Source organism: Gnatocerus cornutus, chromosome 2 (assembly GCF_029298725.1).
Source record: "Gnatocerus cornutus isolate USDA-ARS CGAHR chromosome 2, icGnaCorn1.1, whole genome shotgun sequence".
Taxonomy (NCBI): Eukaryota; Metazoa; Arthropoda; class Insecta; order Coleoptera; family Tenebrionidae; genus Gnatocerus; species Gnatocerus cornutus.
In genome coordinates this window covers 14,690,835-14,713,668 of record NC_142234.1, presented here as the reverse complement: position 1 = coordinate 14,713,668, position 22,834 = coordinate 14,690,835, and the positions used below count along the sequence as shown (strand labels likewise).

Here is a 22,834-nt window from a genome sequence, read left to right as displayed (position 1 = left end):
ACAGCAACCCAAACATTATTATTAAAAAAACCACAAACCGTCAGTTTAATTTCTTTGTTTAAATTAAAACTACTAACAGCAGCATTGCAAAGAATAACGACAAACATTTTATTTCCGATAAAGAAATACGAAATGCCACTTGTTAACATGTATCAGAATTTTTTGATTTTATCAACTTTAAAGCTTTCTACCCATTGCCAAATGCAATGTTACGTTAACTTACCTCAGTAATTGTTTGAATCATATCGGAATACTTACATATTACCCTGTCTTTTTTAATAATGTAAAAGAAATATAAATACAAAAAACAAAATAAATGCAAGAAAATCAAAAATACAAAACGCAGCGCCATCTGTTCAAGTGTAGCCCAAGCTTTCTCGTAAATGATGCAAAATTCTCACATACTGTAGAAAACATTCCATGATTTTTAATTGCAATTTTTAAATATTCTAATTTTAAATGTAATTAGGAGGCAAACTTTGAATTATAATTGTTTATAACAATCCAATTACAAATTATTCTAAAGTGATACATTGCGTTAAGATTAAATTTATTCAGAATGAACTGCTTCTGTAAGGAGATTTAATAAGTTAGTAAGTAGTATTAGACTGAACTTAACATGAAAGATAAGCAATAGATACATGAAGAAAACACTATTTGATTTAGGCGTTAATTTCAATATTTCCGTTTTGAGAACAAAATTTACGAAAAGAGCATTAAATTTATTTTAGAATTTTTCCAATAAGTGAATGAGTAAATAATGTCTATTGTTTATATTCACAATTAAATAAAAAAACATGAAAAATCAATCATCCCAAAAACTTATTTGAACATGTTTAAACCCCTCCCACTTTTATGAATTATTGTCAATCTCTAAAGAGTTCGTTCTGAGATTAGGGCAAACTAGGGAAGAAAAAACAAACCAACATAACCTAACTTTCATCTCCTAAACACTCCAATGTTGGTTAAAAACGGCAAACATCTCCCTCATTTCACGCCAAAATGAACCTAAACCGCATAAACTCCCTCAAATTAAATGTAAAACTTGGACTTTGTCATGTCAAGACGGGCGTCTTGGGCGTCTCATGACCCCAAACAAAATGTCAAACAAAAATTCAAAAACAAAATAAAAATCTCACCTCAACTAAAGAAAATAAAGAAGCACGTTCACGCACACAACATAAACAACATGAAAAAACTCAAAAAACTAAACAAAAACTGAGATTTTTCCTTTCATTGTAGCAACGTTTTCTTGGTAGGTGTGCTGTGAAAACAGGTGGATGTGGTGGAGGGACGCGTCGTGGCGCGGCCAACGTCGTAAATAGCGGCGCTGTCGTCGCGGCGCCCGCCACTTGTTGATTCAGTTCAAATAGACGCCACATTTCTATGGGAATTTCGCGATTTTAGGACTCAGAAATGGTTACCGGCTTTTAACAAAGCGCTAATTTTTTCATAAAAGTGTTGTGTATACAAGAAGCACGTGGCATTTGACAGATCTAACATGTGTTTATTAAAAGATGTAAACAAACGATCAACATTGTGGGGTTAAGTAGAGACGCAAACCGCACTGCAGGATGTGATGCGCGGATAGATGAGATTACTCTTCTGAAGGATAGATGTCAGAAGATTAATTAACTTGAATAAAATGTTTAAAATTTTGTTGCAAAACGTACTTACATACGTAGATGAAGAGCTAGAACTTGCACTAGATGTACTAGAAGCACATGTGTCTTCTCCAATTTTCATCTTGTCAGGACTTAAAAGGAAAGGATTTTGAGACGGGATACCAAAAACGACAGGCAAAGTAAAATTTTATACAATAGTCCGTTAAATAGTTGGTAGAAAATACTATTCTCATGAATTAATAAAAATTAAAGTAAATAACAGTGTTTAAACCACATTACTATTGCTCATCCTTGTCCTTAGCTCCATGTTTAAGAATGCGCGTGAATTCGACGTAATCAAACAACCCTCCTTTAATAGGGGCTTCTCTGTACATCTCGTCAACTTCATCATCAGTAAACCTATCGCCCATAGAAGTCAACAACTCCCTTAGCCTCTCCTCATTGATTACCCCATTGTTATCCTCATCAAAGCACCCAAAGGCGTTTTTTATTACATCTTCAGGGTCAGTGCCTTGTAGCCGTTCACCAAAAAGGGTGAGAAACATGGTGAAGTTGATGGGGCCAGGGGCTTCATTCATCATACCATCCAAGTAGTCATCAGTGGGGTTTTTACCTATAACCACATATTAATACACTTTTGTAAAAATAATAGCACTGACCTAATGAGGCGAGCATATCATGTAAATCTTCCTTATCAACAAATCCGTCATGGTTCTGGTCAATCATGTTAAAAGCCTCCTTGAACTCGGCAATTTGGGCTTGATCAAACATCGCGAAAACATTGGAAGTGGCTCTTTGGGCACGTTTTTTCGTGGTTCCACGACGGTTTACGGTTTTTCGTGACGACATTTTCTGGAAAGAGAAATGCTTCCGTTATCAAAGTAAACAAGATAGGTTCCGAAAATCTGTGGAAGGCTCACCAAAATCGATTTCTTACACAAATAACGAGCAAATACTCACGAGAAAGCAACTGACTGAAAGCAGACGTTGATGACAATTTAAAAATTTGGTAACTGACAGTTGTTCACAGCCAACTGTTTAGAAATTTGTTGATGAATCAGTCGAAATTCCGTCTCCCCACTTCACCACACCTAATTTTTCAACCAATGGCGTGAAAAGTGACAAGGCGGGAAGTTTAAATTGAGGATAAGGATGGTTGGAATTTTTGTTCCTAAGATAATTTGGGTGGGTTTTTGTCAATATGTGACCTGTTTTGGTGCGTTTTATCGCTTCAAGGTTAATGGGAATAGAATTGGGTAGATGCAGTGGGTATGTGGGATTTTTTTTAGTTCATATGGTGAGATTGGTGGAGAGGAGATGGAAAATGGGTCGTTTTCTTCTTTGCTGCCAAATATGGTGTTGAATTTGATTGTGCAGCGTGTTAGCAAATAAAGCGCAAAAAAGATATGTTTAATGTTTGGTGGTCTCGTAACAAGTAAATATCTGGAACTTTTTATTTACATTTCAATAATCTCTTTATTGACCTTTTTTAAAAACTTCTTTGGAACCGTATAAATGAAAGAAACAGATTAAAACATTAATTATTTATTTATATATTACAATAACACTCTACTAATGAGTATTTACATCACTTTGCACAACTCAAACCCAACATTCATCCCATTCACACTAAACATCCACGGATCACTTTCATAAAAGGACCATAATTTACAAGATAAATAATTTTCAATTTAAACAATATTTTACAATAAATAATTTACATATCAAATACTATTTAAATCGAAAATAAATTCTTGGTCTCTGTATTTTGGTAGTGCATATTGGTTCAGTTCTTTGTTCTATTTCATCTCACAGAAACACCATTAATGGTAACATTATTCCCATTCGGCCTCCCAACAGGTTCTGGCTCATAAGTACCACTATCACGACTTGTCTCTTCATAAGGAGCGTCGTACATGTTCTCATCGTGAATATTTTCATAGATGTTGGGAGGAAGATGCGTGTGTGAATACCCGTTTCGGTCACTCAAAGTGGCGTAGCTCATGACAGCCGCATTTCGGTCTTCTTTACGCTCTGCACTTTCGACGTTTTCGGTGTTTTTCACTGGGATAGGTTTGCGCCTGAAAAAAAACATTTAGGTGTTAGAGTATAGTATAGTATATCAGTACACTACTTACAATTTCAAGTAGATGAGTCCTAAAAGAATGAGAAGGAAGACAACGACTCCGGCACCGATTCCAATACTGGTACCCAAATTTGAAGTCTCTTGTGGTTCTCCGTTTGATACTGCAAAGACTTGATTAGAATCAAAGCGTGTGACTGCAGTACGTACCTTCACATCTCGGTTCCTCGCCTGACCAGTCTCCATTTTCCATGCATTTTCGCAGGTACGGACCTATGCGTTCGTAATTGGGGACACAGTGGTACTCTACTCCTTTATTGTACGTCGTACCATTCATTACAATAACTCTTCCGTTTTCGATATCACCGGGGTACTTACAGTCGACAGCTAAAAACAACATTTTAGGTTGATATTCGGAAAAAAACAATTAGTCATACGAATGCAAGAAGGAGCTTGTCCACTCCACACTCCTTTCTTTAAACAGACTCTTGTGGAATTGCCGAGCATACTGTGTCCTCTAGGGCAAGCATATACGGCAATTCCTCCGACACTGTGGGTGCTGATTTTGAACGACATGTCAGCCAAACTGTCAGGATCCTTGCATTGTATTTCACGACAAGCAGGTTTGTTAGAGCTCCAGGTACCATTTTCAAGACACAGCCGTCTGGAGACGCCATCCAATTCAAAGTTCTTTTCACAAGAGTACAACGCAAGGGCGCTGTAGTATGTTGCGTTTGTTGCAAGAGTTACTTTACCATTGGCGATGTTCTCAGGGTTACCACAGTCTACGTCTGCAAGCGCAAGTTTCTTCAGTGTTCACTGGTTATCTCATGATACTTACAGACACACTGAGGAACATCACCGCTCCATTGTCCCGTGTCTTCGCATGTGCTCAAAGGCTCTCCTATAACTTTGTAGCCTCGTTCACACCGATACTTTACTAGAGCTCCTATTTTGTAAGTCGTAGACGCGACATTAGACGTTTCTTGTGTTCTGATTAGAGTCCGTCCATACATTCGGTCGTTTCCGGTCACTGAGAGGATGCTGTGTTCTGCCAGTACAGGTTCCGGACATCTTATCTCTAAAAAAATGAGTTAATACTAAGAACTTGACTTAGTTAACAGTTGTACCTTCGCATTTCGGAGGCGCATCACTCCACTGCCTGTTCTCCAAGCAGCGCCGCATTGGAACTCCATTCAATCTGTAGTTTTTGGTACAACTGTAGGAGATTTGACTGTCTAAGACAGTACTATCGTTTTTGTACGTTACAGTTCCATACAGTAGCGGTGGAACTTTACCACAGTCGACAACTAAAATTTTTATTGTAATCACGAAGAATTATGTTGCTCAACTTACATTCGCAAGATGGAGTGGTACCGGACCACTCGCCATCTTTTGAGCAGACGTGAACTGGATCGCCTCTGAGAATGTGTCCAACTTCACAGTGGTACTCAATGGAGGAATGGACATTGAAATCGTACCCGACGACGTAGCTTCCAGGTGGTACATCTGGTTCTTCACAGGTGATCACTGGAATAGCTGTGAGAACAGTACTACTACCAAAAAAAACAACTTACACTCGCACGAAGGAGCATCCGCTGACCACTTCCCTTCCTTTGTACATTTCTGTCTTTTCTGTCCATCGAGCCAATAGTCATCACCGCAACTATACTCGACAACACTTTCGACAGTCGTGGTACCATTAACTAAATCGTACCGTCCGTTGTCAATGTTAGGCGGCGCTCCACAATCCACGAATTTGCAAGATGGGGCCTTTCCGGACCATGAACCGCCAAGTTCACAGGATAGTACCTTTAAATTGAGTCAGTAATTCAAGTTGGTACTCTTCAGCGACTTACTCCTTGTCCAAATAGAATGAAACCTGGTTGACACGAATATATGGATGTATCTCCAGCTCTGTGTCCAGATGTCTTCACTATACCACCGTTGATGGCCGGAGGATCCGGGCACCAATCGAAAAGACACTGAGGAGTTGAATTCGTCCAAGTACCATTTTCACCGCAGGTGCGGACTTCGTGACCAATAAGGGTGTAATTTTCGTGACAGCTGTAGAGAGCGCGGGCTCCGAAAGTTGTTCTTTTGTCTTGAAGGGTTACTGTTCCGTGGTCGAGGCCAGGGAGTGTGTCACAGTTGACGTCTAAAAATACCAAAAGTATTAAATTACAACGTAGAATAACAAAACCTACAAGGTAGAATCAAATCTCACGATATTTTCTTACATTTACACGACGGCGCCTTTCCGGACCAGAACCCTTCTTTCCCACAGGACCTTTTTTCTTCTCCCACCAACATAAATCCTTCAGGACATTGGTATTGGATGTTAGAACCTACATTGTAGTTTGTTCCTTTGATGGTAGTATTGATTTGTTTGTCGGGACTACCGCACGACGACGGTGCTGGAAAAAAAGGCAAATCGTGAAATTTTCGAAACGTGCTCGGGCGTGGCCAAGCCTTTGGCTTCTTTTTTACCAGTAAAGTTCACACGTTCTTTACTTTCACTGTATAAATTGTGGTCGGATTAACAAAATCCAATGCAGAATGGAATCAATTTAATCCTGATTAATATGTATGCCAAACTCTGAATTGATTGGGTTATTGACACATGTAATTAGTTTTATTTACTGTTACAAGCTTGTAGACACGCGTGACTATTTAATTTCATAGCAGTTAATGCCTGGCAGAAAATGAGCTGTGGACCATAACGATAATAAAAAATATCGTTTTTGTCCAAACGTTCTTGACACGTATTTTTGTAGTTCTTAAGTCTTTGTCGGTTCCTGTCACTAATTTACCTTTTTTGCCAAAAAGTGTATCCGGGAATTTTGGTTCGTAATTAAGCCTATGAACTTCAGACAGGTTATTGTTCATTAAACAAAAAATTGCCACGCTTCAAGAACTTTTGAATATTCAGATGATGAAGTAACACCGACATCCTTCATAATGTTGTAAAACAATAGATTTTTTTAGTGGTAGCTAGTGTGTGTCATTTAATCATTAATTTAAATTACCCTGTAACTGTAAATCATCAAATGCACGTGAGTTATTCCTACAATGGTCCTAAATAATTGGTTGATAGTTGAATGTGAAAAATCACTTTAAACTAAAATGACATTGTATTTCAGCCTTCGAGTCTGGCTATTGTTTAGAGATTCTTATTCAAGAAGCCAAATGTATGTAAATTGATATTAATTACACAATTATCTAAAAAGTGTTAGGGTTTTTACTTACAGTGTTGGCATATCCATGGTAAATAATCAAGATTGCAACCTACATCATTCCATAACCATCCTCGTCCACCGTCCAAAACCACGCAATTTTGTTCACCGTTATAATTGTTTGGTTGGTCTTTTCCCCACGCTGGGCGCTGGACCAAGTCACCTAAAATAAAAAAGAAACGTGGTGGATAAGATCTTGCAGACATTTTAATTAGAGTAAGATAAACAACAACAATAAATTACGATGTACTCGTGAGCCCACAATTTCAACTTTGTCGGAAAGTTTACTACAGAAAATTTACAAATCCGTCTCTGGATTTAATTGCCAGCCGCCATAGTATCAATATTATCGACTAAAAACCTATAGCAGGACTACCACCATAATTCGAAATTCAAAGCCCGCTAAGCCCGCTGTGAAGCTTTTCCTTTTTTTCAATCTTTCGATTGTAGAAAATGCTATTTCAAAAGTGAAAGCTTCAATCCAAAGACGTCTGGAGATAAAAACTGATAATATGAAAGGATAACAAACTATAAAGTATCGGCAAAAACATTTAATTTGCGGTAAGAGCATCAAGAATTCCCTTCAAGAAAGCGTTGAAATCAAAAAAGAGTCTTGCTATCATTTCTTAGAAAAACTAATTAGTTTTGTTCCATAAAATAGTCTTCGATTGACTATTTCCTACTACATATTTTGTAGCACACTAAAAAGTGCAAAAGTGAAACACCTGCCGATGGGTCAAGTAATTCACTTTCTCGTCGACAACTAAATAAACTAACATTGGTGAAGACACGAAGAAAAATTTAATTATGAGAGAGTTTTCGATCATTTTATTGTAAGATTTCTAACGAGCGAAATCCGCTTTTTCATCATTTACAATATTTTTCATCCCATATAACATTCTTTAAACTGCAACCTTGAAAATCAATGCAATCATGTCATTTTTAAATTCCTTTATTCTCACGACTATAATTATTCTAACGGATCTTTAATGCAAATAACTCACCATTAACCCATTTCCAAACTCTCGAGGTGATTCCTGGTTCTTTTTGCGCCCCAATCCAAACCAACTGAGTCTTCAACATCGGTTTCCTTCGTTCCAACTCAGCGTAGAGGAAAGAAGTCGCTCCTGCGGTCATCCCATGGACCAAATCCCCGTTGTGGCTCTTACAGTAGTTTCTAGCTTCTACAAAAGACCCGCCTCTGGAAACTCCAAACTCGTAGCAAGTTCTTGCAAAAGCAGCCAGTTGAACATCTTCAGGGGCGCCGCGAGGAGCGCATCGATCCACCGAAAATTCTGCAAGCCGGAAAAGTGATAAATTCCTCGGATTGTTCATCCAAGAAGCGGAACGACAGCTTCGAAATTAATTTAAGACAATACTGGGAACTGCTTTAGTAGTTATTGTTGGCTGCTGCAGTAATTAGCCACAAAGGATTTTGATGAGGTGTCTTCGGATCTAATTGGAATGCGTCGAATGTAACGAAAAATGAAAGGGAAAGCTTGGATGAAAGCGAAGTGCAATCAGAATTCAAATTTGGAAGCATGACCGTGGAGACTATGTCAACACGTTTTTAAGACATGGGAAGGAAAAAATGTTCCTAAATGGGTTACAAGACAGTTTTTCCCGGCCTTCGTTTGACCAGTTCCCGCTGCGACGACGTAATATCCTGCCATTACAACGTCTGAGTAAAATTTATCTAATTACCTCACTTCGATTAAATTAAATGTTTTGCACCTTTTCAAGTTATACAATGTGAAATAAATAAAAGATAACATCAGTGTTTAATGAAATCTCTTAAAACCTCCAGCAGCATTGAAAGACAGTTTACCATCAGTGGTGAAGATTTCCACTTCGCAGAGAGATAACGATCCTTCAACTCCCACCAACTGAAGGAAAACGTATTGTCCTGTCAGGACACGGGCACAAGTGAACGTCTTCGTGACTCCTTCATCTGAAAATGTTAACGTTATTGTTCTGAATTTGATGAATAAATATGATGTGGAAGCGGAACAAATTTCGCATTCAGTGGGCAGGCATTTTGCTTTCATAATATTTGTCAAGCGATAAACGGAGGACTTTCGTTTTTATGGCGGAAAATTATTCAATTTTCATAGTTCACGTTCAAGTCAGATCATCTGGAACTCCATAAAAAACAACGCACTATTATTATTAGTGATTATACTTTCATTTTTTGTATAGTACTGTTACTTCTAAGAGCAAAGAAAAAGAGTTTTGTCTATTGTAGTGCATTTTATTACTATTGGGCATTCAAGCGAAAATGTTACAATAGAACGTGATATTTCTAAAATGAAACTGAATTGCAAAATTTTAGAGATATTTTTGTACCGTTTTATCATGGCGATTTGTGAAGATCGTCATAACGAACGTTTGCAACAAAAATAAAATACTTTCATAAGCAGATTTTTAAACTGAATTTTATTTTCCAGTTGCTGGGAAAGAAGTTGAAAGTGTACACAACAGTAAATTTTATTTTAATTTAGTTAATTATCCTTTTTACTTAACTTTACTTTCATGTACCCAACTTTCATAATTGCCATAACAGGATCATAAATTTAAAGGTTAAAAAACTTTACTTTTAATTACTTTGACAAATTGCTTTTTTATGCTGTGTGAATTTTAATTAATAATTAAATACTCGCATTGGTACTAATTTATTGTAGCATCTGGTTGAGTACATTTTTGAACTGTAGACAAAAAATTTTGGTTGGAGCTAGGCTTGAAGCGTCTCTTTGTGTGTTTTTTCCTAATATATGGTATTTCAAATAACTAATTATTGCAGGTTCTTTTATCGATGCTCAGGTAAACTGACCTTTGCTATTCCGTCTGAACTTTCTCTTTCGTTAAACCACCTTCTCCATTATTTTAACATTTAACTCTACTAAACCAAATTCTTTGCAGAAAAATGCTCGTTATTTCACAAGTTACTGTGTGAAACTCAATACCATTGTAAAAACAACTTACAAGCTCCAGCTACAACTTACCACAATTAAATTCCGATTTTCACACGAAAAACGTATGATGGAAAATTAAACATCTATAATAATTTCAAAACATGCCATGCTAATTAGATTTCTAGCAATAACTAGGTTACTCGATGAAGAAATTTCCCATATAATATCAGAAAATGTGGAATCTGATACGAACCTATTGTTCCAGGAAACCACGCACATAAAGGATTTCTTTGCAAATCCGTGCTACTGTTACCGACGCGGATTTCCAAGTCTTGTAAGGGTTGATGTCCACAACAGCCACGTGTGGTGACTCTCACAACTTTGACAGCGTATGGTTGCAAAAGGTCTACTTGCCACCAAGGACTTGCTTCTTTTTGCGTTTCGGAGCATCTTTTTCCGTCGTGATCGGTGCTTTTTTCGCCATCGTTGGCGTTGAGAGCGCTGCCGCCACGAACGGTGGTGGATTGGTTGGCCGGCTTCCTATACGCTATGTTTGTACCTGGAAAAAAGCAATTTTTTATCGAAGGAAGTGATCTTTAGAAAATAATTTTAATTGGGAGTGGTGATGTCCTTCGAGTGATAACGAGCAGGATTCAGCCACCAATTAAATTTATATCCTTAATTGATTGGTATAAGATAAATTAGCGCTGGTTCAAGTTCAAATAAAAGACTTATTTTAGAACCACTCTGTATTTATCCCAATTCTTGCAAAACCAGTAAAATCCATTAAGTTTGTTACAACATAAAAAGTCAATTTCGTCCACTTCGTGACCTGCTCTTCTTTAAAATCACGATAGTACCCATTGTTTTGCTGCGTCTCTGTTTATTCAAATCTATTCTTTCTACTTCCTGCTTCTTCGGTTAAACAACAGAAGTTTTTTTCTTTGAAAATTGGATTTTATAACCGGAGGCAATCAAGGATATTGAGTAAGTCGGAAACATAAATAAAAACGTACCACAAAAAGGTAATTCGCCAATCCATTTTCCTGAAGGCGAACACGAAATTTCGGTGTTTCCAAACGTTTCATATCCTTCGTCGCATTGAAATGTGGCTACGGTGCCGGGGGACAAACTTGGGGAGCTGAGAGAAACGCGGGCGTTCAGTGGGATGGCAGGATGGCCACATTTTATATCTGAAATACAAACAAACAGAATTGTAGTAAACTGTTAATAGAAGACAATTCTAATTTTCTAATAAGAAGAATATTTTCAGGCATCTGCTGCATAAGCACGTGCAACGTCCAAACATTGTAATGACATAGCGTTAAACACGTCGATTTTCGTGACAGTTTTAGAAATTCACAGCCTTTCTGCCGTTACTGTTACATCTAACTAACTGTATTACACTCATTTAAATTCAGCAAAAATGTGTTCAAGATATTTACAAGCTGCTCCATTTATTAGCGTCTAATGGAGAAATTCTGTTTATTGGATGTAATGACACGTTATAACCCAATAACGAGGAAACAAAGGGAATATACCGGACGTTGAACTAATAACGACTTGGACAGATTATAATATGAGGTAAGAATCTGTTGGCAATCGGGTTAGAAAGTTTGAAGAATGCGATTTTCAGTCGGTGTTACATGGTGAGAAATCATTATTTCGATATCAGAAAATTTTCAATACAATACGCAATTGTGACTACAACTTGATAGGGAGAAAGCCTGATTTTATAAAAAAGTTTTAATTGCACATGGAAATCGGAGTAATGAGCGAACTTGAGTTGCAATTAGCAAACAATGATAATAATCTTCCAAAAGGTCTTTGTTTACTGATCATTTCTCCGATTCTAACTGAATTAATTTTCATATTTTCTCAACACATTTTTTGCCCTGTTGTTGTCCTTCATCTGAATAACAATTCACACCCATTTCGGTGTATCATGTTATGATCTCTTGGGTTTAAATCGGGCAGATGACGAGGCTTGTGGGTGTTTGCAGGTCACCAAACGGAATATGTTACTAAACTCTAAGTACACACATTCGTTGCCAAATTAGTGTCACTGCTTATGTAGATCACGTTTACGTTAGACTACATTGCACAAATGACGTGCTTGTTTTGTAAAGAAAATGCGGTGAAGATAGTAACGGTCAATGAAAGATGACATTGTAATTATATCTCGTCGCTTTTAAAAGATTTTTTATCGTAGGAAGTTGCGTCTAGTGAATCATGAATTTTTTTCAACACGGTAGACAGAGTTACCAACGTATTTAAATTCCAATTATCTCATCTTGTGCAGAATTTCCCGTTCTTAAGCAACAATTGAAATCTTTTAGCAATGCTAAATAATTCAAACCTTGAATTTTAGTGCCAATTACTCTAGGAAAAGCTTTGCACTCCATATCGGTAATTACTCCCGTTATCAATTAAGTAATTATAGAAATTTTGTCGTCTTTCTAACATAGTTAGCACATTTTCAAGAGCAAGGTGACGCAGGTGCGTCGACTCCATTAAATTATTTGCCATAGCGGTAAACATTTTAAATAAATTAAGTGGCTCAAACAACCTACATCCTGTGCCGATTAGTTTCATTAGTTCAACATTTTTGGAATTTGAAAATAGACACATCTAGCTTCTGTTTTCTTTTTGAACGCACAAGAGAAAAGTGAAGAAAGTCACAATCAATCATCGAAGAAAAAGCAGACGAGAGATTGTCATTGATTTATTCTAATTTCTCTGTTATTGAAACTCTTGGAATGTTCGTCACGCCGATTTTTGCTTCCTCTGTTACTATTTTCTTGGCGTATTCTTGTGTGACATTCAATTTTAGTGAGTGAATGGTGACCGCGGTTTAAATTTACAAGGTGATCTGCTTACAATAGAGCAAATAAAGAGACAGTTTTACACTGCAATTCGAGGGTCACGCTTTGCTGCAAACTGCTTTCTACACCTACAAAACAAGTGTTTACTTGGACAGAGGTTTTTATTCAGGCAAATTTGAATAGAAAAATGGTTGTGAAGGGTTAGAAACCACAGCTATGGCGAATCGAAGTTGGAAAATCTATTGAACTTCTTAAAGATACAGGAAATTCCAATTGTCTAAATATGGTCCGGTATAAAAATTTTAAATTACGTAATCACGAAAGAGTTTTTATTACCCACAATTAAAAAATAAAATTCTTACCAACATTTCGACATTTTAATAATGAGAAATCAGCAGTACAAAAGCTCACACAATTTTTCTTAAAATATGTCGCATTATTATAACTAATTATAAATCTAATTAAAAATCGACAAGTATCATTTAACTCGTTAATTAGAAGAGGAAAAGATATAAACAATTTTTAACACTTTAATCTGACACATCTAATTATAAATTTTCTCAGCTCAGTCATCAATTTTAAGTGTTGCCATATCTTGTGTTTACATCACAAGAGGACATAAAAATTAATGTTTAAATTTCGCGGCTTACATTTTATGGCAATAAAAGTAACATTACTAAACTTATTAGTAATAGAACATTTTACTAATTTTACAAAAGACTTAGTTTAAAATGTCACGTGCTAGTGATGAAGTCGGTAATTTCAATATTGGTGGAGGAGCTAAGACCGCCAAATTTGGAATTTCAATTTATCTAAGTAATAACAAGAGTAAGAAGCTAATTTATTTTTGTAAATAACAGAAAGAAAATTATAAAAAAACTTATTATGTCTTTCAGTTTTTCTTCCATTTACCGCTTTACAGATTACATAACTTGTTCTTCATATAATTAAGCAGAGCAAAAAAAATCACCGCCACCACGTTGATTTTCTTTCAACATTATTCAACCGAAAACGTAATCAATCTCCGAATCGTCCACAGCAAAATTGATTTCACACGTATTACAAACACGAAGAAAACGTCCATCAAATTCAAATTAAACAAATTGATTACCAAAGTGGTTTTTTCCTTCGTTTCCTAGGAAGAAGCTCTAATATTTTCCCAATGTTCCACTAGCTTTCGAGTACAATAAATCAAGCATTAAATTTTATACCATGGATTTATTCAAATTCCTTTCTCTACTTTCTCTATAGGTTGATAGAGATGAATACTAACACAATTTTGTATGTTTTTTTATATAAAGTTGATTAAATGTCCAATTATTACCTTGAGAAATTAAATGTTTTAACTACGTGTCCATATAATTATCATTGTTGGGCGTTTCTAGAAGTAACATTTACCTATTTTGACGTGGAAGGTGCATTTTCTTTTTTTATTAATTTCAAGAACTCGAATCAAGGTCTTGGCATTTATTCGATATGTATATATTGGAGTCGGTAATAATATTATAGCAACTTTCTAGCAACCGAAGTGAATTTATTATTATTAGAAACAATACTATTAACTTTAATTAGTAACGTTATGTAAACGCCACTTGATGACAAAAATTGATAACAATAACAACTCACTGTTACATAACAGCAGCCAATCAAGAAATTGTATTCCACATCCGATATATTACCGCAATTTTTTCCAATAAGTTTCGCAAGTTATTTAGATTATATAAACATTTGTTGTGGTAAATTGCGATTATAAAAATTAATTGTCTGCATGTATAGTTAGTGTGTCAACAACATGGTACCTTTTAAAGGAGTGCCTCATTATAATTGTCCGGTGTCTTCAAATGATGCACGACTGCCCATATTTAACAAGTTTGACTATATAAAAACAAATAAAATAAAAAATGGACTGTAAAAATTACGACGTTTCACTATATTTCTATTAGATAGTTAATAAACGAATCAAGCAAGCAATCATGTGTGGATGCTATAAAAATTTTATTAAATCTACCATAATCTGTAATAGATTAGTGTGTCTAATTGGTAAAAAGTGCTTCAAAAGTAGTGATTGTACTTTCAAACTTTCAAAATTCGTAAATGGGAAACGATGGTGGGTGTGCCAATGTAGTTCCGTTCAAAAAAGTCTAACAACTATAATAGATAGCTAAATCTTACAATTGGTTACTTTTTATTGCGCTGTATTGTAATTCAAAACTTTGCTTCCTCATTTTTTGCACTTTTTTCTCCAAATTAAGTAGACATTTTTACAACATGTGTGCTTCGGGTGGCAATCGAAGATTTTTTTACTTCATCAATCGTTTCAGACCTAACAAAACAAATGCGTAATGAGTTGTCTTTATCGATTTTTGACAAATACACTTCTTATTCTTACTCATTACGCATTTGTTTTATTAAATATATATTTATAAAAGATACATAAACATATTTGTTACAAATTAAGATCTGATGTTTGCACTAGATTATTATATTTGCATGTGGGGCAATTTTTTAGCAACAAAACATGTACTGTAGTCATTTATTATAAGATTTTTTTTTCAATTCTTCATACACAGAATGATTCTCATTAGAAGTAAATAATATTAATACGTATATTTTACGTTTATTGAAAACTTGATTTTTAATTAAATATTTGGGTAATTCTATGCTAAAAGGTAAATTTGGTGCCACCGCCAAAAAATGCAAAAATATTTAAGAAACGATATTTGCAGTTAAAGGAAATTAGTTTATGTTCCATTAAATATTTTCAAATTCATTTTTGTCTCTCACATTTAATTTTGTCATTTTTTCTCTCCCCTGGCACACTTTTTTATTCTAACATAGAATAGAACCCATTTATGTTTTATGAACATGAAGCATGAAACTGCTTTTTAATTTTCATCATAAATCTTTACTTAAAACTTGTCAATTAGAGAACCCCACCAGGAACAAAGCTACATCTTACACATTTCAATCGAATTTTCCCGGCGATTTCACACATGATACGCCACTGCCTCTCACTCTGTAAAATTCAACTATCACTCATTTTGAATTGGTAAATTGTAACTGTTGCGAACTTTTAATATTTTTTATGGGAGCATTTCACTATGATTGTTGGAGAAAACCAACAAAATGGTTTTAACATTGTGAAAAGTGAATTCACCTTAGAACAATATTGAACTAAACAAAATCAAAATCAAAAGCTGTTAACGTTGATAAATGTCTTCTATAATTTTTTGACACTTTATTTAATTACAACAGGTCTTGAACGTTAGGAAATGCAATTTATGTAATTCAGTTAATTTGTTTGCAAAACGACCAAAAATATTTCCAAAGTGGTTACATAAATTACCATCATTGGATGCATAAAATTACCAGGAAAACCATTATAATTATTACAACTATATTAATATGTAGGTATTACACACGCAAATGTCAGGAACTAAACGATTGACGGGAAATGGGATATAACTAACATAGACAAAATAGACATTGCTTAAGTTATGTAGTAAAAGAAAAAATAAAATTTGTAGGTACATACTTAGTAGTCTTTTTTTTATTTTATTTAAATTCTTCAAGTTTTAGGTTTAGTTTTTAGATAACTTACTCCTTTTTTTTTTTTTTACTATGTCAACGTTGTTGTTGTTTTAAAATTCAAAGCGTTTTTGCATGCATTTCCAGATTAAAAAATAAGTGATTTGTCAGTGCTACGAACTTATTGTACCTACTAATGCAATGACTATTTGCCCAATGACATACACTTCAAATCTCTCATCAAGAAAAGTTAATTGAGAATTTAACACCGCGTCTTTCACAGTTAAATAACTGACTCTTTTGTGCAACATTAAATTTTGTAATAAAATGAGGAAACATTTTGGGTAAGCTTGAAGTTTTTATTTCTATTTATTTGTGTTTTGTGTTAAATACACAAAAATGTGTCGGTGTAACACTCATGCTTCCTTTAACAAATTGATATCATCACAACTGTTCACCTTGAAATCAACAGTCCGAAACTAAAACACTTTTTCTTTAGATTAGAAAAGGTCAGTTTCCCAATTAAATACAAGACCGTACATACAAATATACATCAGATATACTCATATATTATCATCATACAAATAATATCTGTCACTCTGTTCTTTGTTAATTTTTTTTGTTTGAAACTCGATGTTCCATTTCCTAGTATCTGCTTATTCCTATTAATCTTTACAATAATGAGGAAACTTTCACTAAACTTATAAGGTTGTAATGTGAATGCACAAGAATGTTGGTTTATTATAATAGATTAAAATGGATGTAGATTACGAGAAATCACAACATATGGATAAATGTAGATATTTTTCTTGCTACTTCCTACATTGAGGTTGATAAAGATTAAATGCAACAAGAAAATTATAGTAACTAACAATCAACGTCCTCAGTTGCATTCGGCTTGAAGAGAGTCGGAGACTTTAATGCAAGCGCACGACACTATCTATGCCCTTAAAGAATTTTCTCGTTCTACATAACTAACTGCTCTTCTTAATTAAGGAAATGGCAAATACCATTTTATTTCAACTTTACCTTGAGAATATCCAAACCCAAATAATCCAATTATAATCACATTTATTACACTAAAACGAACTCTTCGTAGCTGACATTTTATCGCCCACATTTCTAAATCCGTAAGCACACATTTATGTACACAACAAACGCACTTTTTATAGAGTCTTCTTTTCGACGATCATAATAATCTAACACTGCAGAAAAGAACACGCGCTCCCGCCACCACGACGAATACTGGAATGAAAGTTCACCAGCAAAGAGCACGCTGCCGTATTTTGTGCTTTTGTACCATTTCAATTCTTAAAGGTGAACTAGACAGGTGATGTGGGGACCCATGCAAAGTGACGTCACTACAAAATAAGGATCAACTGTTGATGATACCAAACGAAGAACGTTTAACGGTTTCTTCGTATGTCTGGGCTTTAAGGTACTAACAGTTGTTGGAGACCTGCGGCCATGGGTCAATGTAAAGAAAAATGCTAAAGTGGTGGGACACTAGTGAAAAATACTGGGAATTTGCATGATTTGTTTCGGATATGTTATCGTACGACCTGATTTACAAAAGAAGAATTGAAACACTCGCATTCTCATTATTTTTTACAAAATTCACTGTTTTCTTTGCTATCGTGTGTTTAAATAACGGTTAGATGTAGCGTATAATGCGTGTCCCAGTTTAAACTTCTCAATCATGTTCGGTTTAGAATAAGTATTGTGCTTAGATGCAGTACTGAAAATTGGAAAATAGCTTCAGCCCGCATAAATATTAACTTGTTAATATTTGGAATGCATGAAAATACACGAATATTTTTTTTAAGATTCAAGGATGTCTCGACAACTATTCTGCGAAAAAAAATTCATTCAATTTTCATAGTAGAAATTGTGAAATAAAAGAAAAAACAAAAAATGATTACTATTGGATAAATTGCAATAAAAAATCAACAAACCGCTTCCAGTGCATTCATAACAAACTATCAACAGTGAAATTACTCTGTGTGCTAAAATTAATTAAATATAGAAAAACGAAATGTTATTTTTGAACTATTAGAGCGTGAAGATGCAAATAAAGCAGAGCCTTAAAATACTCACGCCGGCACTGGACGTCATTGTCATTCTCATTATTTATAAAATTTAAAAAAGTAAATAAGTACATATGTACAACTTTTGTAAAACTTAGTGGCGGCCAACACAAAATTTATTTCTTGTAGATAACAATAATAAATTTACTCTAACAAAAGTACTTTTCGTTTTTTATTGCATATCTAATTTATTTTGTTGCAAATACTTTTTTCTCGAAGTTTAACTGCGAAGGCGTCTTCTGCATTTTTCTCAACACAGATCTTTTTTCCTCTTAAAAAAGTTTGACTCTCTTTCTTCGAATTTCCTGGTCCAGTGAATTACGCCCACAATTATAAACACGTAAACATGTTTGGTTCTTAAGAGTATAATAAGAAAAAAATTGTTTTAACATTTTTTCTCGTTTTCAAAATTCATAAGGTCATTAGATCGAAATTTAAGAAATTAGGCTTTTTTATCTAGTGACCCTAAAAATCTATTTGACAACGCGACATCTCGTACGATAAATTGGTAGCTGTCACGAGATCCTGCAGTTTCCTGTATTTCTGACACTTTCAAATCTGAAGTTTGATGTCATAACCTTTCCAATAAAATGTTTATTAAATTTTTAATATTTTTAATTAAAACAAAGAGTTGATAACACATGAGAAAATTACCTTTAGCTAGATTTTTACGTTTTCAACTAACGTGCGGGTAAGAGACTGATTTTAATAAAACCAGAACTAACAGGTCGCCTCTTCCAGTGTTATTTAACAATTAAATACTGTAAACACTTGACGACGTGAATGAGTTAACCAACTAATTATAATTAAAATGGAAAGGTAAGTTTAGTAATTTTACTCAATGATTCTACTGTAGTTATTCGGTATTTTAGAGACCAAGCAAGTGGGGGCCCTGACCCATCAGAAGTAGAGAGAAAGACTGAAGAAGTGAATCTACAACAGCCACCGAGCCCTAACGCTCTAAAGGTCGCTGCCGCTGAATGTTTAAACAGTTGGGTGAATTATTTACAGGTAGTCAATTATTTTTTTTATTTTAGAATGTTTATTTCTTTTTTTTGTTAGATACTGAACAGCATGTGTTCTGCGGGTCTACGTTTATCGCAATCACTATCAACTCTTGCTCAAATGCAGAATATCCACTTAGCAACTCTGTGCCAAAATAGCTGGGAAGAACTGACCAAAGCTACAATATTTGCCAGCAATTCTGTTAAAACTCACATTGCTGCAGCAATGCAAGACATGAGCATTGGTGACACGTTTACTGAAAGCGACGCCCAAAGACAACAAGATCACAACCAACAAATCATCACAGAAAACCTCCTCACTTTTATTAATCTCCAGTACCAATTTTCCATTGCTGGCTGTGAATGTTTTGGTTCTATGGCAATGTGTCCTTCATGCCAAGCGACTCCTGGAGGCATCCACGATCCTGATTGTAGCATGGCCGCATTACAACAATGCTTTGCCAGGCTCTCTGTCCACGACTCCCGCTCTCAAACCTCAAGCCCTCATTTCTCAACTTTGGATAGTCCTAAAGGTGCTGAGCTTCAAAAAAGTGAGCTCTCGCGCCAACAAAGTCCTTCTCGAGGCCCGTCGCCTTATCAGGAAGTTCACAGAGGTCCTAGTCCCATTCATGCTTTTTCTGGTCCTGGTCCGATAGAGACTATACGGGGGCCATTTCCAAACCCTGGACAGCTTTTTACAATGAAGTCGGCGTTCCCAGGGCGGTCTTCCAGGTCTCCTCTTCATTTTCCGTTGTTTCCGATAAGTGCACAAAGACGATGGTCTGAAGCTGCTGCTGCTGAGGTTGTTGGGGAAAGTGGAGATGGTACCATGAGAAGGTGGTCGATGCCGTGGGATTGCGGGAGGGTTGAAGGCGGCCCTTGGCAACAAAGGTACTTGCCGTCAAAGTTGGTGGTACCTCCGACAAGTACGTCACAGGATCGGAGCAGGAGCACGACGCCAGGTATTAAAAAAAACACATTTTCGAAGACGTATCTAATATTTTATTTTAACTTAAACACGCATTACTTTAGTTTATACAGCACTGTAACACCAGAGTAAAGCACCTTCAAAAGCTATAAAGAATTAATTTAGATAAATATTGTATTGTATTGTTGTAGAAAATACTTGGCCCAAACCAGCATAATTGATCGTTCCGATTCCATATAGCTTGATTGAAAACGGTTCCACACAATTACTGATAAAAATAAGATATATTTTTTTACATTCTTTGTTCCAGAGATGCCAAGAGCACTGAACTAATGTTTCAAATGTTCCACTAGTCTAAAAAACTCTTTCAATGCCAAGTTACAAACTATCAAAATTACCATAGTTTGCAATTCCTGCGACCACTTAATAATTAGAACTGTTGTATAAAATTGTACTCCCACTACATTTAAAATCACATACATATTATCGGTTAGTTGGTCCGCATTCTGCAACAAATCCTTTAAAAAAGTTCAAATAAAAGTATTATCAAACTTGTAAGCAATTGGTAACGACAGTTATGCAGTTTAAAAAATACATTAACCCACATAGTTGCATCCAGTGTCTAAGATCGTAAAAAATATCTTTCCAAAACCTACATCATAGTAAGAAAATAAAATTCTCACATACCACGATACCTACTTCAAAAATGTAGCGTGTTGTTTAATGGAACAAACTAGTTGTCTTCTTACTATCACCACATTAGTTTCGTTTGAAAGATGAGAAATTTTTTGGTGTAAAATAATAAACTGAATTTTCATTAATACAGTAATGAAATGCATAAAGCACACAGACAGCATGTAACAAAGCCCGCTGTATAGAATACTAATTAACAAAACGTACTTGCAAATACAGCCAATAAAATAGTTTTCTAGTGTGGGAATAATCAACATTGTGTTTCTTTTATAACTGTCGTTTGAAAGAAAAATTACAATTACACTGAAACCCAACATAAAAACCACCAACATATGAAGTATATACACTAAAAAGCATGTAAAGTTTAAATTTGTAACATTTTCTATAATAAAGGTGATTAATTTGTTCATATAGTGCTTGACATTGGTTTCGTTTAGTACAAGAGCTGATATGAAATAGATACTCTAAAATTAAATGGTTATAATGGTATAATGGTAAACGGTAATAAAAAACATCAACTTACATTGAGCGATATACAAAATGTAGGCATGTAACTAATTAAACTTTTTTCATAATTGTACAAAAAATCAAATATTTCAAAAAACAGTATTCCAACATGAAATGTTAATATTGATAAGGAGATCTTTCTCGTTTTTTTGTGATAGATCATATCTTTCCCGAAGCGTAGAGCGAAAACCATAATTTTTACACTTTCTCTTAAAACGAAGCATTTAAACTTGTTCAAAAGGGTTCGTAATTTAATGAAAACCATAACTGACTGGATCTTTTGACCCAAATGATAATAACGTCAGAAATATTAAATTATTATAGTCTAAATAGGCAAAGTTTGGATTTCATAGATCTCATTATGTCATTCCAAGAAAATTGTTAGTGTCTCAAATATCATAATGACCATGGCAACTAAGTGTGTCTATTACAAAACTTTTTTTGAAATTACAAAGTTTTTATCCAATTATGATGTGCTCCTTATTCGTTATATGATTTACTTTTAATAACAAATTAATTTATCATTACAGAGGCAATTACACAACCTGGAACGATTACTAGCGGCGAGGGTTTAGCTGAGGCAATTCAGCTTTTATCATGTCGACCGACTCGACAATCCATACCTCAAACATCACTGCCAGGTCATCCTTTACCGGGAGGACCTTTCATACCGCCATGGGCGGAAACTCATGAAGAACGAATGCATAGGAGAATGTATCCAGGACCGGCTTCCCAAAGGTTAGCTAGAAGAGGCTTTAGCATAAAACGTAAAAATGTACATTCAATTTTTTTGCAGAGGCAACTGGCAATCCATCGACGTTCCACACGCCAGTGGAATGTCCGTAACAGAACATTACGATATTTTCCCACCAGGGCTTCCATTAACTTCGAGAAAAAGCAGTTCCTCGACTGATTCTTCTTCTTGTCTTTCTATACACAGCCGATCTACAACGAGTTCGTCGGAACGTGGATCTGATAGTGCTGCCAGTGGTGGGGTAAGATTAATGATGAGATAATTAGACAAGTTTTGGAAAATATTTTTTCGCGGACAGGACGCCATACGACTTCACACGAATTTATACTCAATGTGGAGTGGCAGCGAACATCTTCCTTTTATACGACTGCCGGAATCTCAAGAACCACAAGACGACAGTGATACGGATGATCCTCCGACCGAAAAAAGTGGGAAAAGCCCATTTCCCAAACCCACGTAAATCCTGATAATTTGTAACTTTGAACGGGTCTCAAGGTTTGTGATTTTTAATATGTATTTAAGATGATAACCACACAAATTAGCTTTTTTGACGTGGACCATGAATGGACTGAGTTTTTAATCTTGGATGTTTTTGGTGGCTATACTGGACATTCTAATATTTTAATATTTGATGTTTTTCTAGTCATGTCGA

General features: G+C 35.2%; 4 protein-coding genes and 1 long non-coding RNA gene across 5 annotated transcripts in view; 1 reads left to right on the top strand and 4 right to left on the bottom strand.

Annotated features, from left to right (window-relative positions):
- The window catches only part of LOC148179400 (uncharacterized), a 34,110-nt gene extending 32,648 nt beyond the window's left edge, over positions 1–1,462 (bottom strand). Inside the window, exon 1 of the long non-coding RNA XR_015771758.1 lies at positions 1,140–1,462. This is a non-coding gene — a long non-coding RNA (uncharacterized LOC148179400). The remainder of the gene's footprint in view (positions 1–1,139) is intronic.
- A 336-nt stretch (positions 1,463–1,798) lies between these two features.
- On the bottom strand, positions 1,799–2,730 carry sqh (Myosin regulatory light chain sqh). The gene is made up of 3 exons (XM_088029631.1): positions 2,586–2,730; positions 2,285–2,477; positions 1,799–2,238 (listed from the first exon to the last, which is right to left on the bottom strand). The coding sequence occupies exons 2-3, from the start codon at positions 2,472–2,474 to the stop codon at positions 1,904–1,906; spliced, it is 525 nt and encodes a 174-aa protein (XP_087885757.1). The 5' UTR covers positions 2,475–2,477; positions 2,586–2,730; the 3' UTR covers positions 1,799–1,903.
- A 424-nt stretch (positions 2,731–3,154) lies between these two features.
- Positions 3,155–17,507, bottom strand: fw (CUB and Sushi multiple domains furrowed). Its single transcript, XM_088030066.1, has 16 exons — positions 17,239–17,507; positions 10,873–11,049; positions 10,110–10,415; positions 8,773–8,895; positions 7,949–8,239; positions 6,958–7,107; positions 5,949–6,125; positions 5,568–5,866; positions 5,286–5,520; positions 5,065–5,238; positions 4,839–5,018; positions 4,550–4,789; positions 4,146–4,499; positions 3,919–4,095; positions 3,764–3,872; positions 3,155–3,706 (listed from the first exon to the last, which is right to left on the bottom strand). Exons 1-16 carry the CDS (start codon positions 17,327–17,329, stop codon positions 3,430–3,432), a joined length of 3,360 nt encoding a protein of 1,119 aa, XP_087886192.1. The 5' UTR covers positions 17,330–17,507; the 3' UTR covers positions 3,155–3,429.
- A 1,322-nt stretch (positions 17,508–18,829) lies between these two features.
- LOC148179396 (uncharacterized) lies at positions 18,830–22,816 on the top strand. Its single transcript, XM_088030626.1, has 7 exons — positions 18,830–18,987; positions 19,038–19,115; positions 19,169–19,307; positions 19,359–20,262; positions 21,959–22,166; positions 22,225–22,423; positions 22,481–22,816. The coding sequence occupies exons 2-7, from the start codon at positions 19,108–19,110 to the stop codon at positions 22,640–22,642; spliced, it is 1,620 nt and encodes a 539-aa protein (XP_087886752.1). The 5' UTR covers positions 18,830–18,987; positions 19,038–19,107; the 3' UTR covers positions 22,643–22,816.
- LOC148179397 (uncharacterized) lies at positions 20,457–21,256 on the bottom strand. The gene is made up of 3 exons (XM_088030628.1): positions 20,928–21,256; positions 20,781–20,880; positions 20,457–20,734 (listed from the first exon to the last, which is right to left on the bottom strand). The coding sequence occupies exons 1-3, from the start codon at positions 21,251–21,253 to the stop codon at positions 20,558–20,560; spliced, it is 603 nt and encodes a 200-aa protein (XP_087886754.1). The 5' UTR covers positions 21,254–21,256; the 3' UTR covers positions 20,457–20,557.
- Positions 22,817–22,834: the final 18 nt, after the last annotated feature.